Below are 24,573 nucleotides of genomic sequence, written 5' to 3'. Positions count from 1 at the left end.
GAGGCTGAGGCAGGAGAATGGCGTGAACCCGGGAGGCGGGGCTTGCAGTGAGCGGAGATTGCGCCACTGCACTCCAGCCTGGGCGACAGAGCGAGACTCTGTCTCAAAAAAAAAAAAAAGAGAAAAGAAAATGGAAACTGTGACAGTGATGTGGAGAATTGAGGTGGAGGGAGGGAAACAAGGCCAAGTTTGGAATGTAGAAGACCATTTGGTACGCTGTGACAATAATCCACATGAAACAGAATGAGATCCAAATTAAGGCAGTGTCATGGAAACAAATATGGAAGACATTTTCCATCCTGAATCAATTGAACTTCGTGGCTGATGGAATGGGATGGTGACAAGGAAGGAGACTAAGAGGGCTCCCCAGGTTCTGGCTAATGTGATTAGGTAGATGATGGTATTATACTGTGATAATGAGAGGAGGACCAAATTTGCCTGGGGGTTGGCTTGGAGGAAGAAAGAGATTTATCTTCCCCCATGAAGCCTTTCCTGATTGACCCAGCCAGAAAAACTGTCTTCCTCTTGAGGGATCTGAAAGCTCTGAGAGATTATATCATATCCAAGATAATACAACAAAAATCTAATGGCAAAATTGAAAAGTGGTGTAAGACTTTCAGCCTCTTCTTTGTGCTAGAAACTGTCTCGTTACTAATGTGTCAAGGACAGTGGGATATCCAGACTCCTGGGTGTGAACAAGTGGGTCCATTGTCTGTATTGAATTTAAAAACAACTAAAAGTTGATTTCCTTTTTTTTTTGACACAGAACTTCGCTCTTGTTGCCCAGGCTGGAGTGCAATGGCACGATCTCAGCTCACAGCAACCTCCGCCTCCTGGGTTCAAGCGATTCTCCTGCCTCAGCCTCCTGAGTAGCTGGGATTACAGGCATGCGTCACCATACCCAGCTAATTTTGTATTTTTTAATAGAGACAGGGTTTCTCCATGTTGGTTAGGCTGGTCTCAAACTCCCGACCTCTGGTGATCCGCCCGCCCTGGCCTCCCAAAGTGCTGGAATTACAGGCATGAGTCACCACGCCCGGCCGGTTTCCTTTTAATTATCACCACATACTAGCAAACATGAATAATGTCAGAGGTGAAATATTTACCCTTCAAAATATTTTTGGTCTAAGTTCTAAATACTATGGTTACTGTTGAGTTTTATGATATATATGTAAACTTCAAATTAGCACATTTGTAGTATATATCATTTGACAAACATTGCATTCTACTTGCAAGTTAACTCAGAGAACTTCCCAGTTATAGAGCTGGCCTTGGACATATACAATTCAGCTACTTGTGTCCATTTTGATAGCAAATTTATAAGGTCCAGGATCACTCCAGTTTCCTCCAGGGACACTTTGTGTCCTCAGTCTCTGTGGTACTACATACTCCGGCCTTTCAACATTCAATTTTAAATAAACAATAATACCACAGAGAATGCTGAGACAAAGAAGCAGAACAGGAGCTGTTTCATTTTTGTCATTTGGTGCAAACTTCTTGAATTTTTATTTGTGTTTAAAATTTAAAACAGTGAAAAGGATACAAACTGTGATGTATAAAATCTTTGGCTTGGCAACTTTATTTCATGCATAAAATGTTAGATTGATTAATATTTTTACAATTGAATTTTTTTAATGTTGTTTTAAAACTAACTTTAGAAAATAAAACTTTAGTGTTACAATTTAGTAGTTACCTAAATTGTATCTTTGCAGAATTTCAGTTTTAATACAATCCATTTATTAGTTATTGGACAATTATTTACATAAACTATTATATCAGACTATAACTAAAGAATCAAAGTTCATACTGTTTAGGTGGATATAAAAATGATTGAATAAATACCTGTGCATTTTTCTTTTTTTGTATTTTAATTTTTTTAAAACAGTTTTTCATTTGTATGGTTTTATACATGAAGTTCAGCACAAGAAAATATTCATTGTCTGTATTTCTTTTCTGGCCATTTTATTACTTGTTTTATCTCATGATTATTTCTGAAAATATTTTTATGTATAGAGAAAGGGGTTGCTCAAATGATGTACTCTAGACCTAAAATAAAATATCATCGGTACCACCTGATCGTGGAATATATATACCACTAGTGGTTTTGATAAAAATTTTAAAAATGAAAGAATTTCTAAACCTATAGTGACTTAACAAGGGATATTTCATTATATAAGAGCCTGGGGGGGAGTAGAAGTTTTTATTCTTTGTTTGTTGGTTTGTTTTTTGAGATGGAGTCTCGCTCTGTCACCCAGGCTGGAGTGCAGCGGCGCCATCTAGGCTCATTGCAAGCTCCGCCTCCCGGGTTCACGCCAGTCTCCTGTCTCCGTCTCCCGAGCAGCTGGGACTACAGGCTCCCGCCACCACGCCTGGCTAATTTTTTGTTTTGTATTTTTAGTAGAGACGGGGTTTCACCGTGTTAGCCAGGATGGTCTCTATCTCCTGACCTCGTGATCCACCCGCCTCGGCCTCCCAGAGTCTGGGACCACAGGCGTGAGCCACCGTGCCCGGCCAGAAGTTTTTATTCTTTTACTGCATGTATTTATTTTAATCATTTTTAGCATTGAAAATTTCCTGTCATCAGATATGAATGCTTGAGAAAAACAGCAGAGATAATAAGAGCAGGAATAAAAATAACTGATGGTTCCGGCTACTTGGGAGGCTGAGGCAGGAGAATCGCTTGAACCCGGGGATGGAGGTTGCAGTGAACCGAGATTGCTCCATTGCACTCCAGCCTGGGCAACAAGAGCAAAACTCCGTCTCAAAAAATACATAAATAAAAAATGAAATCAAATAACTGATAATTGGAAGTTGAGTAACAGCCAAAAGCAACTGTGATAGTTATTCCTCTTCGGGAAATATTTATTTGATAAGACAAACTTGTGGGGGATAGCTTTGTGTGTCCTAAGTATCATAAGATGGATATGCATAATTCAGAACAGGCAGAAAAGGGGTGTTAACGAGCTTGTCAGATGGACAATTAGAATTGTGCTATTTGTCGGCCAGGCCAGTGGCTCACTCCTGTAATCCCAGCACTTTGTGAGGCAGAGGCGGGTGGATCACCTGAGGTCAGGAGTTCGAGACCAGCCTGGCTAACATGGCGAAACCCCGTCTCTACTAAAAATACAAAAATTAGCCGGGCATGGTTGTGGGTGCCTGTAATCCCAGCCACCGGGGAGGCTGAGGCAGGAGAATCGCTTGAACCTGGGAGGCAGAGGCTGCAGTGAGCCGAAATTGCATCACTGTACTCCAGCCTGGGCAACAAGAGCGAGACTTCATCTCAAAAAAAATAAATTAATTTAAAAAAATAGAATGGTGCTATTTGTCTCGTGTGTCATTTTTACACTACAAACATCAGTGTTAGCCTCTGAGAGATAGGAGGTATTATAATACCTTGTTTGTGCACAGAGGGAGTACTCTTGATTTCTAATGCCTGCTTGCAAGCCTACATTCATCATCGGTTCATTCCTCCATTCAAGAAAAATTCCTGTGCCAGTCAGTGTGATTGTCAATGATCATTATCCTGCTGATAAGAATATTTAGGAACTGCAATGTTTCCATGATCCTATTGTGAATCAGTGATGCCACCAACACAAAAAGCTAGCTCTTTTCTCCACCCCTAACCCACTTTGCGCACTGCTCCGGAGCATACAGTCACAAAAGACAGAACTTGAAGTGATGTCTAATTGTGCCACTAACATCAAGTGATAGCCCTATGGCTAAATAGAAAGGTAATATATTGTGATAGGAATAGAAATTGCAGGCTAGAAGTGGTTTCGTAGTTTCAGTCACACATTAAGGAAGGTGAAGTTGTGTGTGTTTGTGTGGTCAGGGGATGGTGAGTTAGAACTTTCCTACTTTTACAGTTCAATCCTTTCATCTTATTTTGAAGAAACTGAGGACCAGCAAAACTGGGGGACTATCAAATTCGCTCAGTGTGTTAGCATTTGAAACAGACATGTTCAAATGAATAGTCTCATTTGTAGCTATTTCCGTGCCCTTTATAAATATCCCCCCAAAATTAGGCATTGTATTTTCTCATGGTGGATAAGCAAAGTTTAAACTCCTGCCTAATGCTTATTCCATTTGTTCTGAAACAACCAGTGGTCTCCATGTCACTAAGTCAGAAAACCATGATGCAGTTGTGTATCAATGATCTAAATCTATCATGAGATTCCTGGTCTCTAAGACTTTTCTCTTCCATTTCCTCACTCTTAAAATACCTCCCCTGTCCCATGCACTGCTCTGATTGCCAAAGGGCTACTCATTCACCAAGGTTCAGCTCAAGTATAGCCTTTCCATGAAGCTTTGCCCCGGCTGAAGTTAACCTTCTGCAGACCCATGCAAAGTTGTTTGTATCTTTTTTTTTTTTTTGAGACAGAGTCTTACTGTGTTGCCCAGGCTGGAGTGCAGTGGCATGATCTCAGCTCACTGGAACCTCCAGTTCCTGGGTTCAAGCAATTCTCCTGCCTCAGCCTCTTGAGTAGCTGGGATTACAGGCGCGCACCACCACACCTGGCTAATTTTTGTATTTTTAGTAAAGACGGTGTTTCACCATGTTGGTCAGGCTGGTCTTAAACTCCTGACCTCAGGTGATCCACCTCCCTCGGCCTCCCAAAGTGCTGGGATTACAGGCATGAGCCACCATGCCCGGCCTTGTTTGTACCTCTTTACAGTGTTATATAACACTCTCCCAATTGCCATTCATTTTTATTTCCCATTAGAAAGCAAGCCCCACAAATGCAGACATCCTATCTGATTTATTCCTAGGCTTCCTAACAACCAGCATGCAAGGTCCCTCAAGCCTTGCTTTCAGCTCAGTAAACTGAAATAAATAAAGAGTGGTATATAGTAAATTGATTCTAGAAAAGTGTCTAGAAGGTAAATTGATTCTGGCCGGGTGTGGTGGCTCAAGCCTGTAATCCCAGCACTTTGGGAGGCCGAGAGGAGCTGATCACCTGAGGTTGGGAGTTCAAGACAAGCCTGACCAACATAAAGAAATCCCGTCTTTACTAAAAATACAAAATCAGCTGGGCGTGGTGGCAGGCGCCTGTAATCCCAGTTACCCAGGAGGCTGAGGCAGGAGAATCGCTTAAACCCGGGAGGCAGAGGTTGCGGTGAGCCGAGATCGTGCCATTGCATTCCAGCCTGTGCAACAAGAGTGAAACTCTTGTCTCAAAAAAAAAAAAAGAAAAAAAAGAAAGATGCTCTCATTGTTAGATACTCCTGGGGCTTACCAATTAAATGGTAAACTCTTTGAGGGTAAAAGATCTTTGTCTATAACCATCTCATTGTTTTTTATAATTCTAGCACAGACTTAGAGGCTCCATAAACCATTATTGACTTATCCAAGAAAATGAAAAGGGAAGTTAGGAGGCTGAGGGAGTCTATTAACTTCAGGGAGAGGAACGGACTTCTGGAAACAAGAGTTTCACTTGACCTTTCTGCCTCTGGCCTTCTTACTTTTTTTGTCCTAAGTCTAACCACATTCAGGTACACTTCCTTTTGGTAAAATATTTTACCCTTTCTCTTCATTTTTTTGAAAACCTCATCCTTATAACTTACCTTTCAGTTTGGTTTCATTTTAGTTCTAAACTTTTGGAAGCAACTGAATTAAGAAGTCTTAAAGTGAACTTGCTTGAGGTCTCAAAGCAGTTATAAATAAATAAATATTAAGAGGTTCTAAAAGTTGTCTGCAGGTCCTTTTTCTCACTCTGATTCCTGGAAACTCAATGAAGTTTCTATTATTCTGAGCAGAGATTAATGAGATGTGAGCAGGAAGGGTTTTTAAGTAGGATGTGAGTGAAAGGTATATTAGGTGTGAGGAAATAGATAAAATGAGAGTATTTATGCTGGCAAGGGTGTAGAAATAAGGTGAAACCTTGTTCTGGATAGACATGTATGAGAAACTCAGGGTCAAAATTTGCTCCTTGGTTCAACATCTGACAAGCTGTGTGATCACAGGCAAGGCCTTTAGCTGTCTTTGTATTTAAAAGAGAGTTTTGGCTATAATCTCTGTTACGCTTATGTCATTATAATGTATGATACTGTACATCTATTCAGAAGAATGCATGAAAATGAGTGAAATAAATAAATGAAGGAGATGAATTAGACATTGCTAAGAGAGATGTTAGTTCAAAACATAGAAAGAAAGGCTAAGAAAGAACTGTAAGAGTGGAGAAAAAAATAATTTAAAAGAAAATACTTTTAGGATCATGTGCTTAGCCTTTACTTTACTGGAAAATAAAAAAATACAAATCAACACCAAGTGCATAACTAAAAGGAAATGAGAAACAAGCCATTGGAAACTGGAGTAAAGGCCATCCTTGTCATACAGTTGCTAAGAACTTGGTGGAAATGTATCTATGTCTTAGGACTTTACGGAAAGCAGAAATTAAGAGCAATAATTTAGGATATCTGGTGGAAGAAATATCTAAGCTGCAAAGCATTTAGGCTGCTGTGTGGCTACTTTTAACTGCATACAGTAAGAGGCAGGAGGGAAAAAAATGACTTAAAAATGGAATTTATAATTAAAAGAGAAGCAGAATAGAAAGATTTGGAAAATTCACTGCCTAGCCATATAAAAAGTGAAAAGGCATGTTTGGGAGAAAATACTAAGGGTGTGGCCTAGTGACCATTGTTAAAGAGATTAATATGGATAGAAGGGAGTGAAGTACTATTCAAGAAGTTGAGAAAAAGGCCCTGAAGGCATTTCAAAGCCTTTGAGGCTGCCCCTCCCATCATAGGCTCGGAGCTCAGAGGGCAAATTGATTTCAGGGGAAACTAGAATGCCCTTTACAGGCTTGCTGCCCAGATCTGCCTCAGGTTTCTGTTTTCTGAATTCCAGCACAGTGCTTCTTGGCTGCTCCAGCCATGGCTCAAGTGAGCCCAGGTGTAGTTCAACCCACCACTCCATAAGGTGCAATTGGTAAGCCTTGGTGGCACCCACTTGCTAAGTGTGCAGGCTAGCAGAATGCAAGAGGCGTGGAACACAACTTCCTCCACGTAGATTTCAAAGGATGTTGTGGACAGCCTGAGGGCCCAGGAAGAGTCCACTCCCATGTCAGTGCCTAGTGGAGCCATGGGAGTGGACAGCCACTGAGACCCCAGAGCTGTGGAGCTATTAGCCTGAAGCATTAGCCTGGGAGAGCTGCAGGTAGGATGCTCCAACTTGTGAGTGCTGAAGCATCAACCAAGCCCAGCAATGCCATTTTATTTCTCTGTTGGGTTTTGGACTTACTTAGGAACTGTTACTGTCTTATTTTTGCCTATTTCTCCCTTTTGGAATGGGAATATCTGTCTTATATCTGTCCTACCACTATATTTTGGAAGTAGATAACTTGTTATGATTTACAGGATCATAGTTGGAGGGAATTTGCTTCATAATGAATCATGCCTTGAATCTTACCCATATCTGATTTAGATAAGACTCTGAATTTAGTGTTTTGAATTGATTCTGCAATAAATTAAAACTTGTGGGGCTATTGAGATGGAATGAATGTATTTTGTATGTGAAAAGAACATGAGTTTTGGGGGACCAGGGGCAGAATGCCATGGTTTGAATGCCCCCTCCAAAATTCATGTTGAAATTTTATTGCTATTGTAACAGTTTTGTGAGGTGGAACCTTTAAGACATCAGAGGTTATGAATGTATTAATGCCCTTATTGTAGGAATGGATTAGTTATCATGGGAGTGGGCACCTGATAAAAGGATAAATTTTGGCCCCCATTTTTCTCTGTCTTGTGTGCTGCCTTCCACTTTCTGCTTTCTGCCATGAGATAATGCAGCACAAAGGCCTTTGCTAGATGCTGGCACTATGCTCTTGGACTTCCCAGCCTACAGAGCCATGAGCCAAATAAAACTTCTGTGATTCATAAATTATCCAATCTCAGGTATTCTGTTATAGTAGCAGAACACAGACTTAGACAGTGTCTCATGTGTCCGTGTGTAGAGACCACCAAACAGGCTTTGTGTGAGCAACAAGGCTGTTTATTTCACCTTGCAGGCGGGCTGAGTCCAAAAAGAGAGTCAGCAAATGATGGCGAGATTATCATTAGTACTTACAGGTTTTGGGATAGGCAGTGGAGTTAAGAGCAATGTTTTGGTGGCAGGGTGTGGATCTCACAAAATACATTCTCAAGGGTGGGGGGAATTACAAAGAAACTTCTTAAGGGTGGGGGAGATTACAAAGTACATTGATCAGTTAGGGTGGGGAAGAAACAAATCACAATGGTGGAATGTCATCAGTTAAGGCTATTTTCACTTCTTCTGTGGATCTTCAGTTGCTTCAGGCCATCTGGATGTATACGTACAGGTCACAGGGTATATGATGGCTTAGCTTGGGCTCAGAGGCCTGACAGACAGAGGATTAAATGATTTATTTCATTTTTTAAACATATTTATTATGTGCCTAATATGTATGAGACATTCTGCTAGTGAGGCTTAATTACTAGAAATTGGGGGGTTGTTTTTGAAAATTACCAAATAATGCTTGAGAACTATTGAAGTCACATATATATGGTACTTCCAGAAGAACATATTTGATTTTAGTTTTGTTTTTATCTTTTAGGGAAAGAATCATGTGATGTACAGCTTTATATAAAGAGACAATCTGAACACTCCATCTTAGCAGGAGATCCCTTTGAACTAGAATGCCCTGTGAAATACTGTGCTAACAGGCCTCATGTGACTTGGTGCAAGCTCAATGGAACAACATGTGTAAAACTTGAAGATAGACAAACAAGTTGGAAAGAAGAGAAGAACATTTCATTTTTCATTCTACATTTTGAACCAGTGCTTCCTAATGACAATGGGTCATACCGCTGTTCTGCAAATTTTCAGTCTAATCTCATTGAAAGCCACTCAACAACTCTTTATGTGACAGGTGAGTTCTCAACACCTAGACCATCTGATATTTTTCTTATAATGTTTCCAGGAAGAGGGGGGTTCAGTTTCTCAAGTGATTATGTTAGAAAGCCAACTCCTATAGCACATCTGAAATCTGCTACACCTCACAGATTGTTATGTGCCAGTGTGTACATATGTGTGTGTATGTGTGCGTTTGAGGTGAGTGAGATAGAGGAGAGCAGAGAAATAGATAGTAAAAGTTATTGTTTTTGACTTTAGGGATTATAAAATTTATTTGATAAGTCCAAAAGTAGACCACTGAAATATTGAAAAAATTATAAAGTGAATACCTATAGTTGCGAATAGCTCTGTGATTGCTTGTCCTTCTTTGTTGTTTTTTTTTTTCTCTTTTTCCCATTTTTCTCTTCTTTACTTTTGTTCATTACAATTTCTTGAAGTTATGTTTGTGGTGCGTAGGCAATTAAACACTTCTTAATAGTTCACAGTTTGTTTAGAGGAAAAACAGCAAACAACTAACTGACTTCCTAGTGATTTTCTGGGAATATTCAGAGCTTCATCTCTCTTCCCTGTTCCCCAAAAGAGGCCTTTAATATGCTTTGACAACTGAGGAAGGACAGATAGAAGTTAAGCTCGGGGAAACCAAGCTGAATAAAACATGAAAAAATACATAGAGGGGGGAGTAGGTAAGAGTAAAAAATACTTGGTTTATAAAAATTTTATAGCCAACATCATATTCAGTGGTGAAAGGCTTAGAGCTTTCCCCCTAAGAACAGGAACAAGACACGGATCCTTGCTTTTGCCATTTCCATTTAACATTAAACTGAAAATTCTAGCCAGAGCAAACAGGCAAGAACAAGAAATAAAAGATATCTAACTTAGAAAAAAAGAAGTAAAACTTTATTCACAGATGGCATGAACTTATGTGTAGAAAAATTCTTAAAAATTTGTTTAAAACTATTAAAGCTAATACATGAATTTAGCAATTCCACATGATACAGGATCAACACACAAAAATCAGTGATATTTCTATACACTAGCAATAAACAATGCACAAAGAAAATTAAGGAAACAGTTCCATTTACAATAGCATCAAAATGAATAAAATATTTAAGTACAAATTTAACCAAAGAGGTATAAGAGTTGTACACTGAACAAAGAAAGCATGGCTGAAAGAAATTCAAGAATATGTAAATAAATGCAAAGACATTCTGTATTCATGGACTGAAAGATGTAATATTGTAAAGATAGCAATATTCCCCAAGGTGATCTACAGATTCAATGCAGTTCCACTAAAATCCTAACAGCTTTTTGTTGCTATTGCAGAAATAAAAAAGCTGATCCTAAAATTCACATTGAGTTGCAACAGACCCAGAATTGCCAAAACAATCTTGAAAAAGAACAAAACTGAAGCTAAGACTTCCGTATTTCAAAACTTACTACAAAATGACAGTTAAAAAAAAAAAAAAGAGTAGTACTGTCATGGATAGACAAAGAGATCAATGTAAATAGAATTGAGAGTCCAGAATAAACTCCATACATCCGTAGTCAATTGATTTTTGATAAGGGTACCAAGATTATTCAGTGGGGAAAGAATAGTCTCAATAAATGGTGCCAGGATAATTGGATATTCATATGTAAAAGAATTAATTTGAACCCTCATCTCACTCCATATTTTAAGCAATCAAAATAAGTCAGACATTTAAGTAGAAGAGCTAAAACTATAAAAACTGCATTATATAAAACAATAAAACTCTGATTTCTTAGGAGAAAACATAGGGATAAATGTTTCTGATCTTGGATTTAGCAGTGTTTTCTTAGATATGATTACAAAAGCATAATCAACAATAACACCAAAAATAGATAAATTGGACTTCATAAAAATTAAACACTTCTGTGCATCAAAAGATACTAAAATTCTACAACAAATAGACTGGCAACCTAATTTTAAAATGAGCAAAGGACTTGAATAGACATTTCATCAAAGAAAATACACAAATGGCCAATAAACATATGAAAAAAATGCTCAATGTCATTAGTTACTGGAGAAATGCAAATCAAAGTCACAGTGAAAACCCACTTCACACCCATCGAATGACTAGAATAAAAAAAACCACAGAAAATAATAAGTGTTAGCAAGGATGTGAAGAAATAGAAACCCTATCCATTGCTGATGAGAATGTAAAATGGTGCAGTCACTTTAGAAAGTGGTCTAACAGTTCCTCAAAATCGAAAGATAAAACCTAGTTGTCACAGTACCCAGTAATTCTATTCCTAGGTAAATACTCAAATGAAATTAAAATATATGTTCACACAAAACCTTGTTCATGAATGTTTATCACAGCACTATTCACAATAGCCAAAAGGTAGAAACAACCTAAATGTCCAGCTGATGAATGGATAAAGGAAATGTAGTTTATCCACACATGGAATATTATTCAGTCATGAAAAGGAATGAAGTACTAATGTATGCTACAACATGATGAACCTCAGAAGCATTACGCTAAGTAAAAGAAGATGTACGCAAAAGGTTACATACAATGTGATTCTGTTTATATGACATATTCAAAATAGGCAAATCCATAGAGACAGAAAGTAGCTTGGTGGTTGCCAGGGGCTGAGGAAATAAAGAATGTGACATGACTACTAAATAGGTAGAGGGTTTCCTTTTGGGGTGATAAATATGTTCTGAATCTAGATTGTAGTCATGCTTGCAAAACATTGTGAGTATCTTAAATGCCATTTAATTGTACATTTTAAATGATTAAATTGGTAATTTTTATGTTATATGTATTTTACCACAATAAAAATATATTTGGATCAAAGAAGAGTGCCCTTTAATTATAAGAAATAAGGTGGAGTTTCTTTTGTTGCTCATAAATTGACCCTTAAAGTTACTGGGAAGGAGAAATTTCAAAAGAGGGTTATTGCAATAGCAGCATGGCTGAACTCTGGAGGCAGCCTCACACAGTTTAGTTCCTTTATGGACATCATTCACTTGAATGCATACATTTTACAACTGATCTTTTTAAAATTAATTTGTTACTTTATATGCTTACTTTTGAGTGTCTTTCAGCTCCCTTAAAGTAGCCCAATGAAGGAATCCATTGAAATTCTTTTAAAATGCTTTAGGTTAGTTTAAAATTTCTTACAGCAGCACCATGGAAAAATGCATAGCACTTTAGTAGTAGCTACAACCCTCAATTATGAAATGTAGGAGAAATCGACGGCAGAGTTAGGGACTCTGCTTTTGCAAATATAGCGTGAAGCTCGGTGCTAGTTACTTGTGACCATCCATGCACTGGCTTATAAACCTCTTCAGGATGGAAGCTGTGTCTTAAACATCTTTGCTCTGTATGATGGATGGCAGGGTACCTGGCACATGGTAGGGGCTCACTAAGTATTTCTTTGTAAATGAATTAAAGAACATAGTATATGCAAAGCACAAAAATTGTCTTCATCAACCTGGAGAAGCCTATATTAAGGATGTATGGAATGACCACTTTCGGGAAAGAATTGCATTATTAATTCACATTAATGAGATAAAATATTGAATTTTTAACAAATACTATTTTTTAAACAGGTAAAATAAATTATAAAAAGGAAAATCTGCAAAATATTAATTCTAGAATGATGTATACTATTGAATAAATAAGTGCTATTAACTAATTTATATAATATATTAACATAATGTATAATAAAATTAAATTTTGAGGCATTGAGTCTACCTTCCTTGGAAGAGAAGCCTTGTGTAATTCAGTCTTTCTTTATGGGAACTAATCTACTTCTATACGAGACATGAATTTAGCCAAGGTCAGATGCAAGGTCAGAAGTTAATAATTAATTGTGATACAAAAGTCTGTTACACAAAAGTAGCATTGCAATTTCTGCTCTATCCCATATTTGGGTCATTCATGATGACTAAAGATAATCTGTAGTTTGTAAAGTGCATAAAGGTGCCTGTTCTAGGGATCAAGTTGGGGCTGAGATTAGGATCAACAATCTATCTATTTTGTGGAGGAAAGAACCCAACTTCAGGGGAAAGGGAATAACATTCCCTCCTAAATCCTGTGCCTTGGGGGGTTTTATGGAACAAAGTATGTGAAGTATGAAGTGGTGAAAGAGAAAGTCTAAGAGCTAATTAGGAGACATGAAGGGCCTTGTCAGTTTCTTTTTGAACATTTCTACTCTCCTAGTTTCCTACTCACCTATCCTTCCTATCACTCCCTTCCTTATCAGTTTGTTAATTAATGCTCTTGATCCTCATGGGAAATCCCAGAGAATTTTCTTTGGCTTCCTACTCTTGTCTCTCCACAACATTCCACTCTGTGATGTGTTTCCTCCAATTGCTTCTATGAGCATCTTGCACCATCATTATCTTCCTTCTAAATAATTCCAATTAATTCTATGATTGGACTCTTTGTCTTTAGTATTTCCCCATTTTGGTCAATTTCAGCCAAATACACTTAATTTACCTCATACACTTCCTTCATAACAACACTCTCTTGCATAGCATCCCCAGTGGTCACAATATTGGGCTCATCTTTGTTAACCAGCATTCAAAGTCTTCCACAGTTTGATCCCACCACCTTTCTAGATTGTTTCTGGATTCCACATACAGCCTCTCAGTTGCAGCCTGATGGCCTTACTTGCCATAACCACATCTCCATCATTGCCCTGTGTATGCTGCTCTTGCCACTTGTAGAGCACCCATTCATCTGTCTTCACCTATGGAAATTCTACCCCTCCTTTCAATCTCAGCTAATTTTCCAAGTTCTTAAGGAAGCTTTTCATGATCACCTGAGGGGAAGGGATCACTCCTTTTTACCAATTTTTATGCCATTTAAGGTCTGTGCCTCTCATTTATCATTTCCTTTCACTGTAGAAATGTGTGGAAATGTCTTTTAGGTCCCATGAAAGATTATAATGTCCTGGAAGGCTGGAATTTGTGTAATATTTCTTTTTTTTTTTTTTTTTTTTTTTTTTTTACTTCCTTCACAAAAGGTAAATTGTTTAGGAATTAACTTTAATTTAAACTCTGTGTGGATTTAAAACTAATTTAATCTAGGTGTGCATTTTTCTTTAGTGAAGTGGTGAAAACAAAAATAACAGGGAGGGTCAAAGAAAAATTCCTTTTCCTTCTGAACCTGAAAGTGCTCAGTGAACTAAGTATAAGCTGAGGAGAAAAACATATTTTGGAAATATGTTTAAGGACCATGCTTTTCATAAAGAAATTTTGGAGGTCTGATAAAAAATATTTTATTTTTTCCTGTGAAATATATTTCCGAAGTGATTTTGGACATTTTCTTGTTTTTATAAGTGACCTTCTTTTGCTGTTTATGTTCAAGTTAAAAGTTCATGTAAGAACAGGACCATGACAGAGTTGGGGCTTGGATGCTCTTGGGAAAGCACTATTCTCCCAGAATGAAGAAAAGCACCTTGCACAACAAGCCAAAGTCCTAGGGGAAAAGTTGACAGAGCTGGGGAACAGCCCTTGAAACATCCATTGGCCTGCCACTTCACCCTTCCCAAACTTCCCTTGGTCAGTTTCTGATTAAGAACTTCCCCAAGGCTGGGCGTGGTGGCTCACATCTGTAATCCTAGCACTTTGGGAGGCCAAGACGAACAAATCACTTGAGGTCAGGAGTTTGAGATCAGCCTGGTCAACATGGTGAAAACCTATCTCTACTAATAATACAAAAAATAAGCTGGGCACGGTGGGAGGCGCCTGTAATCCCAACTACTCAGGAGGCTGAAGCAGGAGAATCACTTGAACCCAGGAGGTGGCGGCTGCAGTGAACCGAGATTGCACCACTGCACTCCAGCCTGGGTGATAGAGCGAGACTCCATCTCAAAAAAAAAAAAAAAAAAAGAAAGAAAAAAGAACTTCCCCAAAATGTGATCATTATCTGTGGCAGGAAAGTGGGTGTGGAGTGAGAGGGCAGGAAGTCCTTGTGGGCTTCCACCCTGATTTGGAGCACCTGCTGAATGTGCCTCTTGTTATTCCAGGTGCCAGAGATATCATTGTGCAGACTGTACTGTGTCCTTATGCTTAAGGAATGGGGAAGAGGTGATCAAAGCAGAGAGACAAAGATTGCGTTGTATTTACAGTCTTTCAGTGAGCTTCAAAATAAGCCCAGATATTTACTTTGTGTCAACAATTCCACCAATTGTGCTTACTGATCTTGAGATAGATTGTTGGATTCTCTGGTAGTGTGCAAACACTGGAATCCTCCTCAAGGCTAGCTCTGGTTTTGGACACACGCGAGAGTACACCCTCATCATTTTCTCAATCAATTTCAGTTATTTACCTTGTTTCTCTATTTCAGAACAAACTCAAAATAAGTTAGGGGGAGTTTTGAGTTTGTTCTGAAATAGAGAAACAGTTTGTTCTGAATTAGTTTTATTTGATCAAACTAATCAAGTAAAATTAAGGAAATTAGGTTTTTTTGGTGGTTAAAGAAATAACAGAAGTTGGATCTTCTTGATCCAGCAGATCTGTTTGTATTAGGGTATCTGTTGTAGAAACCTTAGTCCCCATTGCTATCCAAGACCCTCCCCCAGACAGCTGTTTCTGGCACTCCTGGCAGTGATTTGGCTGCTCGCTAACCTAAACAGCAGCTGCAACATCAATAGACAACATTTGTTACCACTCTGAATAACCAAACCACTTTTTGTGCAACTTCAGTTGCCTCTAATCATTTTTACTCCAAACCTAAGCATCTAGCCAAACAAAATAACATTATAATATGATTAATAGAATTGTTTTTTTGTTTGAGATGGAGTCTTACTCTTCACCCAGGCTGAGTGCAGTGGTACCATCTCGGTTCACCGAAGTCTCCACCTACCGAGTTCAAGCATTCTCCTGTCTCAGCCTCCCATGTACCTGGAATTACAGGTGCATACCACGCCCAGCTAATTTTTGTATTTTTAGTAGAGATGGGGTTTCACCATTTTGGCCATGCTGGTCTCGAACTCCTGATCTCAAGTGATCCGCCTGCCTCGGCCTCCCAAAGTGCTGAGATTACAGGTGTGAGCCACCAGGCCAGACCTTAGAATATCTTACTCCAGTATTTTTCATACTGTGTTAACAGTAACCCAAAATTAAAAAAAAAAAAAAAAAAAAACCAGATCTTACATCACAACCCATAATGCACACAAATATAAAAAGTTTCATAAGGTCATACTTAACCGTAAGACAGAGTTTCTCCATTGACATTTTGGTCTGGATAATGTTTTGTTGCACTAAGTGGGGGTTGCATCCCGTATAGTGTAGGGTGTTTAGCAGAATCCCCGGCTTCTACCCACTGGTTGCCAGCCTCCCTCCCCCTACCTTGTTACAGCCAAAAATGTCTCCAGACATTGCCACACGTGTTCCCTGCTTGAGAACCACTGCTCTAGTGTGTGTGATGCATTCTGATGATTTCTATCCTCTTCTGTTTCATTTTTTAAAATGCTATTTGTGACCTACTAAATTGTTTCACAACCTGCTAAGGAGCTGTGAACAACTGCAGACAAACAGGGCCTCAATGCGTATTAACATTGATCAATAGTAATGCGCATTAGCTGTGTGCCATGCAGAGCACTTTTAAGGATATCAAAAGTATTTGATATTTGGAGATTCTGATAAGTTACGAGACAAGGAAAGGACATTGTGTTGAAGAAACCTGAATTTCATATTACAAACATGTTGGCTTGAGTTCCCATTGCCACTCACTAGCTATCTGACTTGGAGCAATTCTTGGGACAAAATAAAGACAATGGTTTTCCTACTTAAGTGATGAATATGAGAGTTAGATACTGTAAATAGAAAGGCTTAATGAAGTACCTTCTGACAGTTATCATGAATATTGTTCTGTGGAAGATTAACTCTATCAGAATAAAGAATTTCTGCAAAAGATAAATTATTGCAGAGCCACATCTGCTCAGCAAGAAAGCAAGAGGTGGCTGAGGGCACTGGGATTCTTGAGGAATGCCTCTGAAGGGGAAATGGAGGCATTGGCCTGAAATCTCCTTCATTCAAGTTCTGACAATGCAGAGGGGTGCCGCTGATCCCAATATATCTCAGATTTCCTAACTCTCTTTAGCATTTACTAACATTCCAGATGTAAAAAGTGCCTCAGAACGACCCTCCAAGGACGAAATGGCAAGCAGACCCTGGCTCCTGTATAGTTTACTTCCTTTGGGGGGATTGCCTCTACTCATCACTACCTGTTTCTGCCTGTTCTGCTGCCTGAGAAGGCACCAAGGTGGGTTCTATTTTCCCTCTGCCCCCAGTACCACACATTTGGGGCCATTCTTATTTCTGGGGCTAAAGGATTTTTAGTTTCTTCCTGTTGTTTCCTTTCCCAATCCTGTAAACCATGGATAATGATTTCCTAGAAGACAACTCATACTTGTGCTAAAAAGCTAAATAGGTTAGTTGGGGCTCCTTTGAGTCATGGGAGAGGCATGCTCACCACAGCACAGTATTCCAGCTAGAGTTGTGGCGAGCATAGCACATTGCTGAGACTTCATCATTCTCTTTGCATCAATCTTAGGTTTGTGTGAGAAAGAGCTCTTCTTAACAGGATTGGAAGTTGAAACAATCTCTCAGATCAAGATATCTGATTTATTTTCTATTATCCTCTTTTCACAGCCACACCACATCATGCCAATCCCACACAAACCCTTATGTAACTGAAGAACCAATGTCCCCAGAGAAAATTAATATGTCTGTGCTTTCTGTTGCCATTATAAACATATGCTTGACCTGAATTCTTACCCAACAATAATGCATATGAAAAATGTGGGTTTGGCTATGATGGAAATGGTGTGATATTTTGAAAATAATTCCTTTCTACTTTTGCAAGAACTCTCTCAATGTCATGACCAAATATGTTAAGTAAGAGAGGAAAGCATAGAGAATTCTGATCTAGCTTTGGCCTGAACTACTTCAGTTTTCTCTTTCCTTTTTCTTCTCCTCCATCCTCTCACATTCCTGTTTTCACAACACCAGCTACAGTGTAGCTATAGAAACTGAGCTAGATAGAGCAACACTTATTCTGTGTGACACAGGAATAACCTTTGACTGGGCAAAAGTGCTTCTGGTATTTTGGAGTGAGAACTTCTGGAGTTCAGAACCTTCTCTGGATTCTGAAGAATTCTCTCTTACCCCAATTCTTCATCTGCAACTCCATGGCTCTTTCTATGGCCTGTCTGTATCTTTCATCATCTTTCTTGAGACTGCTGGAACCTCTCTCAGAACTTCAGAAAAGGAGTCAGGGATAAATCTTTTGATTTACCACATCCAAAGTGAACTAGGTAGTAGGAGATCTTGGCTACATAGGTGACAGGACAGCAGCATTTCTGGCATTGAGTATGGAATGTCCCCAGAGCAAGGACTTCTTGTCTCTTCCAAGTGATATACTAGATCCCTCCCCTTCCTCTTAGATATGCCATGGGGCTATGTGGACTGAAAAGTGATGAACCAGAGAGAGAGCTGGTCAGTGTGAATTCTCACAAACAAGTGTGTGCTAGGCAAAGCAAATTAACAAGCCAAAACTAACAACACTATCCCTGGCATTCACAGGATAAGCATGGGTGGCAAGGTGGTTTACTTCTGCTTTCTTTACTCCTTTTGATTACTTCTTTTTCTTTTTGCCGTCTAGGAAAGCAAAATGAACTCTCTGACACAGCAGGAAGGGAAATTACCCTGGTAAGCTTGATGTATCTGTTGAAACAAATGCAATTTGTGTTATACTGTGTTTATTTATTTATTCAATGAATTTATATAACACCATGTGCCAGGCATTATTCTATGTACTATATATACATATATATATATATATATACACATAGACCCATTTTTAAAAATGTGAATTTTGCATTCTGCTCTCTATGCAGCAAAGACTCTTTAGGGTTAACAAGTCTCGTAATAAGTGGTTCTTTGGAAGTTCATGGAAGGCAGTCTAGATCCAAGACAGAAAAGTCAGAGACTGAACCATACAAACTTGACTTTGCTCTTGCCTGTTATGTGGCTTCAGGCTATTCATTTATTTTTTATGTAAACACCTTAAGGTCTTTCTGGAAGAGAGTAGGGAGCTGATGAAAGAATGAACCCACAAATAACCTCATAAAATGATTAGATATCTTCATAAATAGCACCAGCAAAATAGAGTCATGATCTTTGGCTTAGTTATTACACAGAGGTCCCTGGCAATGTGTATGGGCTCATCAAGGAAAGGACCACTCAGACTAAAGGAAGGGAATTTTGGAGTCAATCTTCCCTATAAGGTTTGGAATGTAAATGTAGGCTTTTCTTTTGAGTTGAATGTTGTGGAGATATTAGAACTAAAAAAGAATGCAAGATGAGGCAATATATTTGTGGAAAAGCATTCTGAAGCTCTCTAATTAAAACTAAACAGTCATAAATGAGATACTGCAAAGGAACTTGATGTGTGTGTGTGTTTCAATAAGGAAGAATAGTGATAAAGAAGTAGTAACCCTCTTAAAAATTCCACAAAAGACAAAATCGATACAGCCAATAATTCTATATATAATATTAAATGGCATTCAACATTCCCCACCAAGCTGCTTAATTTTAAACCAGACCAAATACACTCAACTTGACAAACTTCTATTAAGTTTTCATGAGCATCAGTAGGCACTGTGTTGGGTGCTAAGGCTTTGTTCCCTCAAATAGGGAAATTTTCTTAAATATTATTTTCTTTCTATAGTAAATAATAATAATAATAAAAAATTCACTTGATTACAATAAGGCCAGGGAGCTATGAAATTATTTAAGATAAAAATCTAAATAATTTACTGTGCAAGTAAAACCCAGGTTGGTTAAGCTGTGGACATTTTTCTTCCTGTGTAGGCTGGATAAATTATGATTTGAAGCTTAATTCAAAAGGGTATTTTCTGTATGTGCAATTGTTTGGGAAGTTTGTTTTAAAGTGTTTTTGCTATTAACAGGAATTTGAAGATTTTTGCCCCATTTCAGTTGTCTAGCATTTCAGAAAATAATCAAAAGGATACCATATTATACCCTTGGGGCTAAATATTTCTTAACATAAAACTAGTTTGGGAACTGTGGAGAAATCAAAGTACAGAAAGGAACTGGTATAAACATGACAGGAAAGGAACTGGTACAAACGTAACAGGTACATATAAAAGCCAAAGCTCTGATCTTAATCCAAAACGGTCCTTTGAGGGTATAAAGTGCTTGCCTAATAAAAACCACTGAATTGTACACTTAAAAGGGTGAATTTTATGGCATGGGAATTATATCTAAACATATACTATAAATACAAATTTTAAAATGCTTTGTATACTGTAACCTGCCATAGGAATGTAAGGTGGGATTGCTGTTTCTGGCTTTATCATCTCTATCCACCACTTTGTGGTGCATTGGCCTTGTGGCACCCAGCCACTTTGACGGGGTGCCACAGCAGGGGTGCTGCAGAGCACTATATTTTCTTTTGCTCCATTCATTTTAACAAAATTTTTCATGGAAATGAGCCATTTCTTGGGATGAGAGACAGGGAACTCAATTGACAGGCTTAAACAGATTGAAAAGTATCACAGGATCCTCGTTGATATATTGAGGACTAAAGGCTATTTTTCAGTTCACTTGACAGTCTTCTTTAGTGTGCCACCTACTGACCTCAACCAGGCTCTTTTCAGTGGAGTTGGGAGTACTTTTTATCTTAGCCAAGCAGCCTCTGCCTCTTTCAGTCGCTCAGCCTTACTGTTATTTTTGGGCAGCCACCACATCAGAGGGTGGCACTGTATCAGGAATTCTTACATAGCTTCTCAGGGTAAAGCCAGACATGCTTGCATGATAGAGCTCTGCCAAGGAAATCTGCCATAGACATCCTACTGCACACATCACAATGAGGATGACAAAGGACCAGATAAAGTATGTTGACTTTCAAAGACAGTGGACCTGATACCTTAAAGGAGTTAGGCCAGATGTCAAGAATATAAATCGATGGGCAAAACTTGAATTTAAAAAACTGAAATAGCCCCTAGAATGAACACATCTTCTTTGTCAGGTGAACCTTTGTATAGCTAGGAGCGGCTAATAAATAACTGAAGAGTGAGAAAACATCAGGACTAATTTTACTTTTTGTTCTTACAAATTCACCTCTTTCTCAGAAGCTCTAAGATATTTGGCTATATTTGAAACGGTAAGAATTTTCTTGCCGGGAGTGGTGGCTCACGCCTATAATCCTAGCACTTTGGGAGGCCGAGGCGGGCGGATCACGAGGTCAGGAGATCGAGACCATCCTGGCTAACATGGTGAAACCCCGTCTCTACTAAAAATACAAAAAAAAATTAGCCGGGCGAGGTGGTGGCCGCCTGTAGTCCCAGCTACTCGGGAGGCTGAGGAAGGAGAATGGCGTGAAGCCGGGAGGCGGAGCTTGCGGTGAGCCGAGATCGCACCACCGCACTCCAGCCTGGGCTATAGGGCAAGACTCCGTCTCAAAAAAAAAAAAAAAAAAAAAAAAAAAAAGAATTTTCTTTTGATAGGAATAACAACTGGAATACTGTTTTGGAACTTTTTCTAAGCTTTATCTTTCCAAAACTGACATCAATTTTTTAATTTAAGGTCTCAAATTATAATAATATATCTTGGCTAACTCATAATATTTATTCTTTCTGCCCTCTTAGGGGGTATCTGTTCTGCTTTATCCTTAATCTTTTTATTCTAAACTGCATTAAATACTATTCATCATGTTATAAACTGCCTGAAGTTTTCATAGGGTATTTTTTGCTTTTTCCATCAATTTGGGCTATGCTTTTTATCTTGAAGGGGGATTTAAAAATGTTCTGTGACCTCAAAAGTGACCAGTAATAAAGCACAAAATAACTATTTAGGGGTGACATAGTGATTCTCAAGCCTTTCATCCTTTAATAATTGAAATTTAGCTGAAAATGTAGATGTCAGCAGAGTATGTGAGGAACAGTAGATTATTTCTCACAATGGACATGACTCCATTTAAGCCTTTCATTCATAGTTTGCTAATGAATATGCACTACCATGGCCGTAAGTGTCACTTAAAACCATCTTTTTTTCTATTGTAGGTTGATGCTCACCTTAAGAGTGAGCAAACAGAAGCAAGCACCAGGCAAAATTCCCAAGTACTGCTATCAGAAACTGGAATTTATGATAATGACCCTAACCTTTGTTTCAGGATGCAGGAAGGGTCTGAAGTTTATTCTAATCCATGCCTGGAAGAAAACAAACCAGGCATTGTTTATGCTTCCCTGAACCATTCTGTCATTGGACCGAACTCAAGACTGGCAAGAAATGTAAAAGAAGCACCAACAGAATATGCATCCATATGTGTGAGGAGTTAAGTCTGTTTCTGACTCCAACAGGGACCATTGAATGATTAGCATGTTGACATCATTGTCTGGGCTCAACAGGATGTCAAATAATATTTCTCAATTTGAGAATTTTTACTTTAGAAATGTTCATGTTAGTGCTTGGGTCTTAAGGGTCCATAGGATAAATGATTAAAATTTCTCTCAGAAACTTATTTGGGAGCTTTTTATATTATAACCTTGAATAACAAAATCTCTCCAAAACTGGTTGACATCATGAGTAGCAGAATAGTAGAACGTTTAAACTTAGCTACATTTTACCCAATATACAAACTCGATCTTGCCTTTGAAGCTATTGGAAAGACTTGTAGGGAAAAGAGGTTTGTGTTACCTGCATCAGTTCACTACACACTCTTGAAAACAAAATGTCCCAATTTGACTAACCAACCATAAATACAGTAATGATTGTATATTTCAAGTCAGTCTTCCATAATAAGAAATTTTTCCTGTGTCAGTCTAAGAATGGTGTTTCTTATTGCAAAGGAGAAATCATTTTAGGCTTGATGTAAGAAAATGAAAATAATAAATGGTGCAATAAAAATATAGAATATACCAATTGGATATAGGGTAGATGTTCCACATACCTGGCAAACAAATGCTTATATCTACTCTGTTAGATTGATAAGCAAATATAGGTATTAATGGAGCAGTCAACGTATAGCACATTTATGAGGAAAGTAGAGACTCACTGGGTCACATAGACTAATGGATAGGAATGTGACATAATGCTGCTGAATTAATATACTTATGGGCATCTGAATAGTTTAAAAGTTAGTCAGAATAGGTATCATTAGGAAAGTGAAGATAGCTTAAACTGCTTCATGCTTGACTTGATAGCAAGTTAAAGTGCAATTAATGGAATGGAGGAAAACCCAGAATATTTAATTGGTCTGTAGGGGTCAATTTGCTTTCATTTACCACATCTGCATCTTGCTGTTCTTCTTACTAAGGAATCAGGGCAAATCATCTGTAGTGACATATTTTAGTTTGCTAATCATTTATTTTAAAATACTGAGGTTGCAGCCACTTAAGAATATAGCAAAAGATGGATTCAGATTTTTGGACTTTCCAGAGTACTTGAGTTAAACTATTTCAAAAATAGCCTATAATTTTATTCAACAGTTTGAGGCTATTCGAATTCTCAGGTGCTGCTACTGAATAATGTAATAGTCTTCATACAAAGTGGATAGCAAAGGTTAAAATCCATTTGAACAAATATGTGAGCTGAGCTGCTGCACAAAGGAATGTGATGTGTGTGTGTGTGTGTGTGTGTTAGGTGGGGTGGGTGACAACAGAAATGGTGCACGAGAAACTGATCAAATTGACATTATATTTTCAGTTTGCTTATGAAGCTCAAAATACTAGAGTAAATGGGTCATTAAAGAAAATAATATGTGAAATTATGGAGTTTAGAATACAAGTGGGGTATATATACAAAAAGACAAAACTGAGGTTTTGTGGTGGAGAGATTTTCTTAAGTAACACTGACATTAAGTTTTAGCTCCTTAGATTTGGGGGTGCAGATATTCTTTTGAGTCACTGTTATTTTGCCAATTACACCTAGAATTTCAAGCAACCAATTCGAGATAGGCTGTTTTAGCCAGGCTGCGTTTGTGGACAACTTATGTAAGAAAGACATGTTAGAATAGCTGCTTGTGGTATTCTTAAAAATAGAAACAGGAAATATGGGGAGGATACATTTAGCTGTCCTCTTATCAGATGAACACATGAAGTTGAACAGTTCCTTCATGATTCTCTCAAACTTAAAAGCAAAATATTTCTGTCTTATTTAAAATATTCTTAGTATGTCTTATAGTAAAGATAATGCTGATAATGATTTCATCTCTAAGATGTATTAATATATTTGTACTGTTTGCCAAAATCACAAATCATTTATGTTTTTATTCCTTTTCAAAATGGTGTCAGAGACATACATGCATTTTCCCAAATGACTCTACTTCACTATTATTTACATGGCTTATTTCATTAATTTATAGAGGGTTTGAGAAAAAGAATATGTAGATAATTTAATGGTTTTTCACAAATTTTAAGCTTGTGATTGTGCTCAATGAGAAGGTAAAGTTATTAAAACTTATTTGAAATCAATTTGGCATCTGCTTTTGTACCCCAAAATGTGTGGACATGAATAGAATACTGATTCTTAAACCCCCTGACACATAGAAGTGACCCAAATAACTTGCTAAACTGCAGACTATTAACTTGCAGCACTAAGAAATTCTGATTCAGGAGGTCTAGAAAATGGCTCTTTAATCATCATCTTTAAAAGACATGCCAACCAATTTTAATATGTTTCCCAGTGTCCACAATTT

At 38.1% G+C, this 24,573-nt stretch overlaps 1 protein-coding gene across 2 annotated transcripts in view; it reads left to right on the top strand.

The window, feature by feature from the left end:
* The window catches only part of BTLA (B and T lymphocyte associated), a 35,760-nt gene extending 11,411 nt beyond the window's left edge, over positions 1–24,349 (top strand). The window contains exons 2-5 of one of the 2 annotated variants that reach the window (XM_003825092.5): positions 8,571–8,885; positions 16,972–17,115; positions 18,517–18,563; positions 21,941–24,349. In XM_003825092.5, the coding sequence (XP_003825140.2) occupies positions 8,571–8,885; positions 16,972–17,115; positions 18,517–18,563; positions 21,941–22,216 (782 nt within the window). In that variant the 3' untranslated portion in view covers positions 22,217–24,349. The remainder of the gene's footprint in view (positions 1–8,570; positions 8,886–16,971; positions 17,116–18,516; positions 18,564–21,940) is intronic. The other variant, XM_057301860.1, reaches the window with a different exon arrangement.
* The last annotated feature ends 224 nt before the right edge of the window (positions 24,350–24,573 follow it).

Source organism: Pan paniscus, chromosome 2 (genome assembly GCF_029289425.2).
Source record: "Pan paniscus chromosome 2, NHGRI_mPanPan1-v2.0_pri, whole genome shotgun sequence".
Taxonomy (NCBI): Eukaryota; Metazoa; Chordata; class Mammalia; order Primates; family Hominidae; genus Pan; species Pan paniscus.
This window is presented reverse-complemented; position numbering and strand designations above follow the sequence as displayed.